The following is a 14,189-nucleotide window of genomic DNA, read 5'->3' on the forward strand; positions in this document are numbered from 1 at the left end:
GCAAACTGCTAAATTTGTACCAAAGCTTAGCTTGGTACGCTTTAACACCGTAAAGTGAGGGTACTGCCCCAGTGACGAGCTTTTTTGACATTATAGGATGAACTGCTAACAGTATGACATTCAGAATATTAAGTGAGTGTTGAAGTGTTTTAGGCCTGCAGAATAATATACAAACACAGCTTCCACTGAATTAAACATTATGAGAGATGTAGACTACAGAATGACCGGACACAAAGGTGAAGGAGCCAGCTGCTTCTAAGGTCAATAAGCAGATACAGCCACTGACTGAGAGTGCCCTAAAACGGGTGCTTGTGTAACAACTGATATTTCAGGACAGCATTATTGTTTATTATAACCAAATGTTGATCAAGTTTAATATCTTAGTGAGGATTGGGCACTGCTTTTCAACTATAAGTGGCTGTTTAACCAACACACAAAAATACACCAGGGCACAAAAAGTTAAACACATAAGTTACTTACTATGAAACGAAAAGCAATGTAATTGTTGTTAATTTAAAAATAAAATTCTATAAACAACCAAATAGGAACGTTCACATACTCACCTGCCTCTGTACTGACGTAATATCCGCCCAAATTCTATGGCGTTCTTTAGAAGGTTCAGGGATAGATAACAAGCGATTAACTGCATGCGTGTCTGAGACACTGCTTAGGTTAAGACTTATTTTACTAAATATTGTCAAAATGCAAAGTAAATTCGAATTGTCGAGGTACATTCCATCTACATAAAGTAATCTTATGCGGCCCACATAGTAGTGTAGTGTAAATTTGAGCGAGTCTGACACACTCTGACGTTAACGCAAGGACGTAAGTTACGTATGACGGGGCGACGTTAATTCACCCATTCACGTTATTTGGGATACTTCACCCAAAAATGAAAATTCTGTCATCATTTACTCACCTTCGAGTTGTTCCAAATCTGTATAAATTTCTTTATTCTGGTGAACACAGAGAAAGATATTTGGAAGAATGCTTGTAACCAAACAGAACTCAACACCCATTGACTAGCATAGTAGGAAACAAACAATGGTAGTCAAAAGTGCCCCAGAACTGTTTGCTGTGCTACATTCTTCAAAATGTCTTCTTTTGTGTTCAACAGAACAAAAAAATATATAAAGTAATTTTTCCTACTGGTAGTCAATGGGTGTTGAGATCTGTTTGGTTATAAGCATTCTTCCAAATAAATTTCTCTGTGTTCACCAGAACAAATATATTTATACACATTTTTCGGGTGAAGTATCACTTTAAGTAATGCGTTGAATGCCTAAAAATCATCTATGCTAAAAAATTCAAATTTCTGAATGTAAAAATTTTTCATTTCACTACCGTATTTTGCTGTGGGCTGTATTAGGTAAATGTTTTGGAAACTATTGTTGGTCTAATATCTGTTTTACATAAATACAAGGTGTATATCTGTGGCTGAAAATGTGAAATGTTTTACCTTTTTCTGTGAAATTAAGTACAAACATATAATAGTTCTGTATGATTATCTAACCAACCAAACATACATTCACTTGAAAATATGAATGCATTTATGTTTGTTTTTGTTCTGCTTTTTTGCGCGTTTTGTTTTACCATTTTATTTTAAATGTATGTTGTTTGAGCGCCATCTAGTGGTCGATGGATGGGTCCAACTCCAGTGCCAACCCGAAGAACATGCCAAGTCATGGAAGGTCTGGGCCAATTTAATACACTATAAAAGGTTTTATACTTGGTAAAGGGTATATCCTACAGACTCTAATTAAAATCTCCTCTTATAATCCTTTGAAATACACATGAATCACTGGAATTAAGGGAAATTGCTCTGGTCTTTCTACAACAATTGGCACAGCTGATCAGTGGCTCAAACGGGTATTAAATCACCATAAAGCCCTCTCTTAATGAAAGATTAATTCGATCCTCCTACTCGTCTCACTCATTCACATCTCTGAGGTCACCAGTCCTCATAAATCAAAACATGTCCTTAGTTTCTGTCTCGCTCAGTCAGTGCGTCAGCTTAATTTCACTCTTATTTCATGCATAAAAACAGATTTGTCAGAAGTAGGACTCTATTCGTCTTTCTCACAAAGCTCTTCTCACATTATGTCCTGACAAGATTCTATGATTTATGACACATTTAATGAATAAGCAACAGAGTGATTTACTGTCCTATAAACGTTTCTTTAAATTTGTATTACACCTCGGGAGGAGTGTGTTTTAAAGAAATCAATATTGGCTATGAAATGGAAACAGAAATTAATCAACTTGTGACATTTTTGTAAAGGAAATCCCAGGTGAATTTTTACATTTCTCATTTGTATGCTAATGCTGTAGTAAAGATTTGCATTGTTTCTTTTACTCTGAAAAACTCTTGCATGTCAGATAATATCTTAATACTGCTTTGATAACAATACAGATGTAACAGTAAAAACGCAACACTTTAATGAAAACAGTAATATTATGTTATATTCATTTGACTCCAAAAGGTAAAGCTAATGGCTTTTTATTGCTTCCGTTTTCTTTGCCTTATTCATGGTAAGTTTATAGAGCAGTTCTTTATTGGGTATAATCCTGTATTAAATAATTGTACGCTAGAGAAGCTAGCAGACATTAGTATCTAAAAACAGGTGACCGATAATGAAAACATGTCACACTAAAACTTTACTATTATAATACATAAAAATTATTACTAATGTTGTTACTTTATACGTGCATAATATAATATAAAATAAATATCAATAAAAAATCAATTCAATTTTTTCCGCTTTTCATATTTAACAGTTCATATAACCTGCATGCTTTTATTTTGAAAAACAAAACTTTTATTGAGAAAAATTAAATGGATTCCGGGTGACGTCACGCTTCGTCACCGAAGTTGTCGTGTTGTTGTTTTTCCGCGAGTGCGTCTGGGTGGACTGCAGTGAATGGCGTGAAAGTTTGGGCTGAAACTTTATAATGCCTAGCTGAAGTAACAGACCGCATCGACAACGAGTTTCATTCGAGTACTTTCCTGCATCTTACAGCCAGAGTGAGTTACGATGATTTAAAGGTGTACTCGTGTTTAAAAAGATCGAACTGTCTTGCCTGGAGCTGTGTTCAGGTAACTCATCTGTTCGGGTTGTTTTAACAGCATGTCAACTTCTGGAGCAGCTCGAGCTGATGCAGGATCAGTGGTCTCGGACCCTCAACATTCCCAAAAGCTTCTAAGGGCCCTTCAGTCTTTCAGACAAGATCAGGCTTTTCAAGATGCAGTGCTGGTTTTGGAGGGTGAAGAGATACCTGTTCAAAAAAACGTTATTGCTGCTGCCAGTCCATACATAAGGTATGCGAGTAAACTGTGAAATTTGCATGTTTTTAAGAAGTGATGCATCTGCGAGATGAGATTGCGATCATGTAGAGCTGGTGTGATTGCTCAGACATGTAACAGACCCTTGAGCAATGTGTCATGTGGGTGTGCCAACAGCCCCACCTTGTCTGCTGCTATTAGTTAGTTCACTTGTTGCACTGTGACATACTTTTTTATTCCCCAACTAACTTTTATCAATGTGACAAAAGATTACACATAAGAGATCAGTTGTTTATATGGAAAACATGTCATTATTTACTCCCTTGTGTGTTTCCAAATCTGCATGACTCATTTATCTCTGGAACATGTTTTCTTGACTAAACTGCTTGTAGACGAAAATCCAAAATTCCATTAGTCATTTGAATATTCTGTCAACATTAATATTAATTTTATTCATATAAATAAAAGAAATAAGATTTTTGTATTATGTGTAACATTCCAATGTAACAAAGCCTGCTCACCACCGGTCTCTCAGCAAATCTCTGTTGTTGACAGTCAGACTGTTTTGTCATAAGATATTCAAACAAAATTGAACTAATTCTACAACATGTTTCTAGGACCAAATTAAATTACAACCCACCAAAGGAGGATGGATCTGTTTACAAAATCGAGTTGCAAGGGATCTCAGTTCCCACCATAAGGCAGATATTGGACTACATTTTTAGTGGAGAGGTGATTTTATCATTTACATACAGTATACTACATGGTTTAGTTAGGGCTGTCTAATGATTAATCGCATCCAGAATAATAGTTTATGTTTACATATTATATATTAATGTTGTATTTATAAACACATTCACATACATGCATATGCGTATATTTAACAAAAATAAAAAAGAATAAACGTTTATATAATTTAAATTGGTAAATATAAATAAATACATCTACATTTTTCCGAGATATATATACATGTATGTGTATGTTTTTGTACTTATAAATACAAAATTAATATGCACAGTACACAGACATATATTATGTAAACACACATTTTTATTCTGGATGTGATTAATCACGATTAATCGTTTGACAGCCCTAGTTTTATTTATAACCGTAAACCATTAATGTTTTTATTTTTGTATTTGTATCTACATTTATATTTGTGTCTGGTAGACTTTTGTATCCTAAGCAGTTTACACTGCATTCATTACATTACATATATCAGTTATTTCTATTTACATTATATCAGTTAACTTAAAGGGAAACTTTACTATCACTATAAATCAAAATTTCCCATTGTTTTACTCACCCTCAAGGCATCCTAACTGAATATGGTTTTCTTCTTGAAGAATAATGCAGTTGGAGTTATACTACCACATATTATTTTACTTCCAAGCGGTAGAATTGGAGTGAATGGGTGTTGACTTTTTGAAGCTCCAAAAAGTGCATCCATCAATCAAGAACTGCTCGACACGGCTCCGTGGTCTTAACAAAGGTCTTCTGAAGCGAATTGATCCATTTGTTTAAGAGAAATATCCATATTGACAGTGCTATTATGTCTAGCTTACCTCATCTCTCGAATGCACGTGAACCAGAGGCTTGTTTTTCCGGCAAATGATGGCGACAAAAGCTCCCGCCAGAGTAGACGCTATCCTATTGGAACAAAACGAAAAATGCAGCGTTCGTCACCGGAACTTACGACATGCCTGCGTCATCTGCCGTAAAATAGTAAAGTATCCCTTTAATCCTTAAAAGGATAGTTCACCCAAAAATGAAAACTCACCCCCTTGTCATTTTTCTTCTGCAGAACACAAAAGAAAATCTTTTGAAGAATGTTGGTAACCAAACGCCGCTACCCATTGACTTGCATTGGTTTTATGTCCATACAATAGAAGTAAATGGGTGCCGCCGTTCGGTTACCAACATGCTTCAAAATATCTTCTTTTGTGTTCTGCAGAAAAAAGAAACATTTTTGGGTGCACTAGCCCTTTAAGAACTGAACCCGTGATGCTTTCCTCGTGGCACCATGCGATATTGTTTGAACTACAGAAATGCTATATCTTCAAAAGCTTTGACTTTTCTGAAGGCCAAACTAAAGTCTGATTTTTAGATCACCCTGAGCGAAGACACTATCCAGGATGTGGTCCAAGCTGCCGATCTCCTGCTCCTCACCGACCTAAAATCTCTGTGCTGTGAGTTCCTGGAGAGCTGCATCACGGCAGAAAACTGCATCGGCATCCGGGTCTTCTCCTTGCATTACTGCCTGCACCATGTCTTCCACGTGGCCACAGAGTTCCTGCAGACGCATTTCCGAGACGTGGCCAACACCGAGGAGTTCCTGGAGCAGCCTCCTGAACGTCTGTGCGAGCTGCTGTCGATGGAGAAGCTCAACATAGGAAATGAAAGGCACGCGCTGGAGGCCGTGGTCCGCTGGCTTGGCCACGACGCTGAAGCTCGGCGAGTGAGTGTGGTGGATGTTCATTTGTGGGATCAAAGAGAGTTTTTAGAGTGTAAATAAAAAAACAAACATTCTTTTACGTCGACCAGTTTTGTCAGACTTGTATCTTTACTCCAGGTCCATATGAAGGAGGTGATGTCAGCCGTATGGGTTCAAGGCCTGGACCGGACGTACCTCCAGGAGCAGATGCTCGGTGACCCCATGATGAGGGAGGTGATAGGGAATTATTGTATGGAGACCTTGAGAGGAGCGGAACAGCAGGGAGAGGCACTGCTCGCTGCGTTTAAACCCCGCGGCTACTCCGAGTGTATCGTCACAATTGGGGGTGAGGAAAGAAAGTGAGTATAAGCCAAAAAAAATGGATCTTGATTTTGTGAGATCTGGTTATTATTAAAGTGCTTTCATGCATTATTTTCAAGTTTTTTGGAGAGTGTGATGTTTTTGTTTTGTATTCACTCTCTTATTTTAGCTCTCGGAAGCCTACGGCAGCAGCTCGCTGCATGTGTCCACTTTATGACCGAAGCAGGCAGCTGTGGATTGAGCTTCAGCCGATGAAAGAAAGGCGCGTTGGGCACGGGGTCGTGTCAGCAGGTCAGTACTAGATTAGTTCTGTAGTATATTGAAAGAAAGATGGTAAAGAAGTTCACATGCATCTGTTATGTTAGTATGCGATTTATTTTTTTCCGTATACATACTGTATTGTTTCATTTTTGGGGCTCATAATGAAGTATAATTATACCAAACCAAATGTTTTGCGAATTTCTCCTTTAATATGTCAAGTGATTTATTATGCATTATGCAACTCTTAAATGACTGGCCCGTTGTTCTCTAATTAGTGTCGTCACGCACATTCAAAGATGGCCTGAGTGGCCCGTTTGTATTAACCCTTGAGCCACTCCAAACTTAAATGACACGCATCATTTCATCTTAGATTTTGAAGTGAAATTGTATTCATTGCAACTACTAGAAGAAACTGGCACTATCCATTTCCTTCTAGTTTTCTCTGCTCTCCCAAATTTGAGACCTCAACACAAAAACCTAAAAACAAATTTGTGCTTGACACTGAAATTATATAGGGAAAAAACATAAAATCGTATTCTTGTGAGGATAAACATTTTAAATGAATTAAAATGTAATTGATTGTCCTTGCAGAGGTTAGACGTTCTTGCTTTCAGATGAATGTGAATTCATTCATGGACTGACATCTCAACAGGTCTCTTATAAGTTCACCCAAAAAAAACTGTCAGGTTTTAAGTCAACCTTATTGGTCAATCTGATTTAAAGGTCCAGTGTATGAAATTTAGTGGCATCTAGCGGTGTATATATAAGAATTTAATCACTGTCTTATATTATTAACCAATGAACTGTTTGTCCAATTAGAAGGCTACCTGTTTGCAATCGGTGGCATGGATGAGAATAAAACTGTGTTGAGCAGTGGAGAGAAATATGACCCAGAGACCAACACCTGGACATCAATTCCAGCAATGATGCAGGTATTTCTGTCACACACATTCACACAGATTAAAAAAACTATTCATAAGTGAAACACACAATGATCTCCACAGACAATACCAAGAGTCTCCACATGGAGCAGTGTAGCCAAACGTCTATGCCACTATATTTGCATTTAGTTATTTGCCAAACGTTTTAAAGCACTTTGCATTTGCATTATTATACTGTACATTGTATTATTTTGTTATCTTCTGTGTTGCCTGGGAAGCGAACCTGTCACCTTGGTGTTGTTAGCTCAGTGTTTGATTAGTTTTGCTGGCAATAAATAAACAAGATATGTAATAATTAGGTTTAGGTATTATGAGGTTAATATAAGGGAGAATTGAGTGCCACTTTTTGCATTGTTGTCCTAATATTAGTAATATAAATATAATATAGAACTGTATACAATAAAATATGTATCTATAAAAATAACTAGTGAAAAACAAATACACAATCATTCCTAGTGGCTATGCATTTTATATGAACAAGACAGAAAATTGATGCAGTTTTGTAAAGGTACCACCAGGTGTCACATTTGTGCCATTGTACTTTCATGTTGTCTGTGAAGGCCAGACAGCACTTTGGTATTGCTGAGCTGGATGGAATGATCTATGTCTTGGGTGGGGAGAACAATGAAACTGAGGTTCTTCTCACAATGGAGGTGTATGACCCCCATTGCAACGTCTGGAGGACCCAACCCAAAATGACTACAGTGCGCAAGGTAAGCAGTACCTTATTTTTTGCTGCACACTTGCACCAAAAAACTGAAACATATCACACCTTCATGTGTATCTCTGTTTTACAGTTTGGTAGTTAATAAATGTTAAAATGGAAGAGAAGAGAGAAAACCTCATTTTAAGCAGGACGTCTTCACGAGGGTCTAATGAATGTAGGCTTTGACGCACCCTGTGCTCTGTGATGTTTTGCAGATGTGTTTTTAGAACCATAGTAGGCAAGGGACCTATCAGTCTAACCCACATAGCCGAAAACATTTGATCACCATCTTGACAAATATAAATAGTCATTTTTCTTGGTGTTCTTGTCATGTTTGGGTATAATGATGTCCATGCGTGTACTTGTTAAATTTTGTATGTTATGAATAAACAGGAAGTTCTGTTATGATCAATTCTGCCTTAAGAAAACAAGTCAGAGTTTATTCTTATTACATAAATATTATAAAAAAGAAATATTACACTTGAGAATATCATGCTGGACTTTTTAAATATCCGGTGTACGATGCAATGTACTTGCAATGTGACTCTTTTATATCTACTGTATATAGATCTTTTTTGATAGCAAAATGATAAGAGTCATAGTCTTTTAAGGTCTTTGGTGTCTGAAGCCCAAATGAGCAAGAATCGATATTTCTATAGGAACATGAGTTGCTGCACACTTACACCAAAAAAATGAAACATATCACACCTTCATGTGTATCTCTGTTTTACAGTTTGGTAGTTGTGCCACCATGAAAAAGAGACTGTATGTAATGGGAGGAGGATCATACGGGAAAGTTTACGATTCTGTGGAGTATTATCAGCCCAAAACACAACAGTGGACGTCCGTCTGCCCCCTTAAGGAACGGAGGTAAAATGTTACGTTTCAATTTCGCTTTGGTACTTGATGTGGCATAGAATGCTCTAAAACACTTAGAAACCAACTTTATAGCAACAAAACAAACATTCAAAAATGTGCTAGCAATGGAGGAGCACAGATCTATATAGGTACGATTTTTCATAAAGCTTTTTGATTTAACAAGGCAAAAATGTGTCGTGCTACAAAACAGTCTTCCAGATTTTTTTTTTAAGAAACATCATTTTTAACTTTAAAAGAGGTGATAAGATAATCAGGTCTTTATTGACATGGTACAGTATTATCAGATTATCAGTCTTAGAATTACATTTACTGGATAGCAACTCTGACCCATGCTTTTCAAATCTCAAATATTTTGAAGTTTTAATCCCGTGTCTGACACCAATAAATGTTAAAATGGAAGAGAAGAGAGAAAACCTCATTTCAAGCAGGACATCTTCACGAGGGTCTAATGAATGTAGGCTTTGACGCACCCTGTGCTCTGTGATGTTTTGCAGATGTGTTTTTAGAACAATAGTAGGCAAGGGACCTATCAGTCTAACCCACATAACCGAAAACATTTGATCACCATCTGGACAAATATAAATAGACATTCTTGGTGTTCTTGTCATATTTGGGTATAATGATGTCGTTCTGGTGTACGATGCAATGTACTTGCAATGTGACTCTTTTATATATACTGTATATAGATCTTTTTTGATAGCAAAATGATAAGAGTCATAGTCTTTTAAGGTCTTTGGTGTCTGAAGCCTAAATTAGCAAGATTTGGTATTTCTATAGGAACTTGAGTTCTGCACATGCATGTGGTAAGAAACCATCTATGAAACTATTTGAACTTCTAAAATTAATAAGACTTGTATGTGCATGTTGTACGGTTTGAGGTTTTACGCTTATTTTAAAGTGACAACATGTAATACATAGTGTTCTTAAAATGGTCAAATCCAAGTAGACATAACCGAAATGCTTCCCAAGCACCACTAAACGTGCTTCACAGCCTCACTTTTTTGCCCTCAGGTTCGGAGCGGTGGCGTGTGGGATTGCTCAAGAGCTTTACGTATTTGGTGGTGTTAGAAACAGAGAGGTGGACAATCCCGAGACCACTCAAATGACCATCGCCAAGTCTGAGTTCTTCCATGATGAACTGAAAAGGTTCATACATACTAGTGTATACTGTTCTTCAAAACAAAACAGTGAGATACTTGCATCATCTAAGTGTTTCTCTGCCATCTCTCTCTAGATGGATGCTTCTGGACGACCAAACCCTCTGTATTCAGGCCACCTCATCCTTTGTGTATGGAGCTGTTCCCATCGGTGCTAGTATATATGTAGTAGGAGAACTTGACACGGGTGAGCTGATAATCACATTGCAGTTATGTCAACGATTTTTTGTTTCGGTAACACTTTACAATAAGATTTTTAGTGTGCCATTACTGTATATGTATAGAGGGTATGCATTGATGTCACTTTCCCATGTAAAACATTGCGGGACACGCTCCCCTGGGTGGCAAAACACCCGGCAAAATGGCTGAGAAGAATAGAAGAAACAAAGAAACCCAGGACTAAAACACGCAATTATTTGCTGAAATTACAAGCAGCTGGACTCTACAGTGATCCTTACGACTTCCCTACGACTTAAAAAAGGAATCAGGTGTTCCTGAACACTAAAAAGTTGCGCGGAATTGCGTTTCCTGATATTGTAAGCAGTCATTTTGTCAAGAGTGTTTTGCCACCCACGGGGCGCGCTCCGGTGTGTTCAAGTGGTAAAGCGACGACACGTGTACATAATAAATATAGAGTGTATGGACATGTAAATTGCTTTATATTTTATATTTTGCAGGAACCAGTTTCGACTATGTCCGGGAGTTCCGCAGAAGCACAGGGACGTGGCACCCCACCAGACCCCTTATGCCATCTGATCTGAGTAAGACATGCTGCGCCCCCCTTCGTATCGCCAACTGTAAGCTGTTCCGCCTGCAGCTCCAGCAGGGCCAGTTTCAGATCTCACGTCCTCACCGTCACCAATGAGTTCTGTGTCATGTCACTCCTCCCTCGTCTGCTGGTTTGGAGGAGGATGCAAGGGATTGTGGGATTGCAGGCTTAAGCTGTTGTTTGGTTGTGAGTGGGAAAAGCTTGAAAGAATCGTTCCGTTTTATTTTCTGTGAGTGTAATATTTCATGCTTTTTTAAAAGGGAATCAATTAAATGTCCTTTTATGGTCGTTCTTTAGTGTGAGGGATTCAGCCCTATTCACAGGAAGTGTTTTATTACATCATGTTAAAATGGGACCTTCTCTGTGTTTCTTTCGGCTTTATTTGGATAGTTTACATTAGATTTTACCTGGCAGTTGTGAATGCTTGTCTTTTGACGCTAGCACTTTGGAGAGAGTAGTTATAATAGCGTTTTTAAACCAGTAGTTTTTATTTAGGGTGCATTAAGTAAGGGAACAAATGTAAAACTCATCACGGCTATAGCGGTCCACTATAGTGGAATATGGTACACTAGTATCAAGCACAATATTGTTGCTCTAGTTACTGTACAAACAAGTGTTAGATTATTGAAATGGTTTAAGACGTGTAATTAATTGTGTTCTAACACCGTGTCTACACCAGACGCGACACACAGCTTGTTCTAATGGGATTGTCGCATCAAATCACTTAAATTATAATGGGTTCTAATGCATTCTATTGTCTTTTGTAGCGTTGCGTCCGGTGTAGACACGTGTAAAAGTCATACATTTTGGGGGGAGTTTTTGCAAAATGTAGTGCATTAGGTTAAAATGCATTCAATTTATTGGAGGCCTTCACATTAACTGTGTTTCATTTGTAGGATATATTTAAATTTTGTTGAGGTTTTATGATAATTATATTACTCTATATAAAAGAATTTTTAAAGTTTGTTTCCTAAGTCCCATCTTGATTTCATTCATAAACAAATTGCTATAAGGAGCCTAGTTACGGCTAATGCAGTATTAAATGGGTCATATGGCGTGAATACGTGTTTTTCTGTGTCTTTGGTGTGTTATTAGCTGCCCATGCATGTATTAGACATGTAAAATTGCAAAAATTAAAGTGTCGGAACAAAATATGCATTCTATCTAAAAGCGAATGCTCACCCAGACCTGTCTAAAACGCCTCGTATAACCACACCCCCACAAATCTACGTCAGTTCGTTGTATGATTTGACTAAGACCGCCCAAATGTATACGCAAGTAAGGTGGCCTGTCAGTACAATTGCTTTGGAACCTGATGTTCCAAATATGGTAAGAGGCGTTACATTTCTGTCACACGCTTGCAGTATTCGACCAATCACTGCACACTGGTTAACTGGCCAATCATAGCACACCTCACTTTTCAGAGCGATGAGCTTTGTAGAAAATCTGCACGTTTCAGAGAGGCGGGGCAAAGAGGAGATACAAACATGTACAGTATGTGGAAATACAGTGTTTTTGAACCTTAAATCATGTATACACCTTGCATTACATCTAAAACAAACCATAATATTCTTTTTAGCCGTGTCATATGACCCCTTTAATGTATTTAATTCCCTCCAAAGATAACATGTTACGTTTGGTTGCCTTAGTCATGTGGTTAGGATTTATTTTGGAGGGTTGTGCAAGATATCATGCCTGCTGAGTAAAGAGTTTACATTTAAGAGTATGGTCAATAATATGCTGAGTAAACTCTGTGTCATATTGTCATTTTGTAGGGGTCTGGCTGGCTATGTGGGAGCCTGCCTGTGTTAAATGACCCAATTTGCTCGTATTCAGGGACTCGAAGTACCACAACATGTCAGAAATAGATGCAAGTTGCTGGTCTCACCCTTATGTGGCGAGTATTTCATGAATGACCTCTGAACTGGCTTTCCTGTCAGTGTGGACGGTTTTGGCATCTGGTGACCCCATTTGTTCTGTGCATGAGTCAGCTGCTGCTGTCTGTTGTGATTGAAGGAATGAACGTTACATATTCACCATCGTGGAAATTCACAGCGATAGCTGAATTAAGGAATACAGTACCACATTTTTACGTCTTGGACACTTACATTTGTAATTTGCTGTGGGGGTTGTTTTTGGAGGAATGTGGATAAAACATAATACTGAATACTAGAAATATTACATTTCTAAACTTTTTTATCAAATTAAAAATACATTAATGAAAATAGTGTTTACACTAAACCTACACAAACACTTTCGCACAAGGTTATAACAAGCTTTTAAAGTGATTCCAGAAATGGAAATTTTCTTTATTATTTTTTCACCCTCATGTCGTTCCAAACCTGTGTGACTTTCTTTCTTTTGCAGAACATAAAATATGGTAACCAAAAACATGGGCCCCTATTGACTTCCACGCATCACCACTGAGACACGAGTGTGAATAGATGATGACAGAATTTGTATTTTTGCGTGAACTATCCATTTCAGTGGATTTACTTTTTGCACTTTCCTTTCTCCACTGAACGAATTCCAAATGTCTGTTTATCCACTATCACACACGTAACTGTAATCCCTTAACACTGGTCTGCACCAATTCATCGGTCACTAGAAAGTGTGCACTGTGCAGCAGAGTTTGCGTAAATCGTTTTTTTTTAATAATAAATCATGAAAATGCAATTGTCATTGATGACTCATGTAATGTTGATGTCAAGTACTGTCAGAATGCAGGATGTAACAACTATTGTCAACACTGCATGATATGTAATGTGTGTTCCTTGCCAAACTCCACACACAAACAATACATGCTCATGAAAATTGTCAACACGTTCACTTTACTATAAACACTGTCATGACTCTATTTGCACAAAACATTAAAACACTTCATGTCTGCCAGAACGTTGTGATTAATAAAATATAGTGCAATGTTTGTTATGCAATACATTGTTCTCTTTAAAAATCGCTTTGAATTGGATATTTTCATTCCACATTTGTGACCCTGGATCACAAAACCAGTCTTAAGTAGCACGGGAACATTTTTAGAAAAAGACAAAAATGCATTGTGTGGGTCAAAATTATCGATTTTTCTTTTATGCCCAAAATCATTAGAATATTAAGTAAAGATCATGCTCCATGAAGATATTATGTAAATTTTCTACCCTAAATATATACAAACTTTATTTTTTGAGTGGATGGCCTGTTACAGTGCCCCTGATTAACAACTTCAAAGGCAATTTTCTCAATATTTAGATTTTTTTTGCATCCTCAGATTCCAGTTTTAAACCGTTGTATCTCGGCCAGATATTGTCCGATCCTGACAACCCATACATCAGTAGAAAGCTTAATTATTCAGATTTCAGATTATGTAAAAATCTCAATTTCGAAAAATTGACTCATAAGACTGGTTTTGTTGTCCAGGGTCACATTTGTCAAATATGGATG

The 14,189-nt window shown here is 37.4% G+C and overlaps 1 protein-coding gene across 1 annotated transcript; it reads left to right on the forward strand.

The window, feature by feature from the left end:
• The first annotated feature begins 2,857 nt into the window (after window positions 1-2,857).
• gan (gigaxonin) lies at window positions 2,858-13,687 on the forward strand. The gene is made up of 12 exons (XM_057348467.1): window positions 2,858-3,025; window positions 3,128-3,319; window positions 3,901-4,015; window positions 5,391-5,741; window positions 5,856-6,076; window positions 6,208-6,329; window positions 7,119-7,231; window positions 7,801-7,953; window positions 8,680-8,816; window positions 9,837-9,971; window positions 10,060-10,169; window positions 10,660-13,687. Exons 2-12 carry the CDS (start codon window positions 3,129-3,131, stop codon window positions 10,845-10,847), a joined length of 1,836 nt encoding a protein of 611 aa, XP_057204450.1. The 5' UTR covers window positions 2,858-3,025; window position 3,128; the 3' UTR covers window positions 10,848-13,687.
• The last annotated feature ends 502 nt before the right edge of the window (window positions 13,688-14,189 follow it).

Source organism: Triplophysa rosa, linkage group LG12, assembly GCF_024868665.1.
Source record: "Triplophysa rosa linkage group LG12, Trosa_1v2, whole genome shotgun sequence".
Lineage (NCBI taxonomy): Eukaryota > Metazoa > Chordata > Actinopteri > Cypriniformes > Nemacheilidae > Triplophysa > Triplophysa rosa.

What these genes read in the sequence shown, in the direction of transcription:
- gan (XM_057348467.1), top strand. Translation starts at nt 3,129, where the DNA reads ATGTCAACTTCTGGAGCAGCTCGAGCTGATGCAGGATCAGTGGTCTCG. An exon ending in ACTACATTTTTAGTGGAGAG is followed by an intron (nt 4,016 to 5,390) that starts GTGATTTTATCA and finishes TCTGATTTTTAG; the next exon opens with ATCACCCTGAGCGAAGACAC. An exon ending in TGCCCCCTTAAGGAACGGAG is followed by an intron (nt 8,817 to 9,836) that starts GTAAAATGTTAC and finishes TTTTGCCCTCAG; the next exon opens with GTTCGGAGCGGTGGCGTGTG.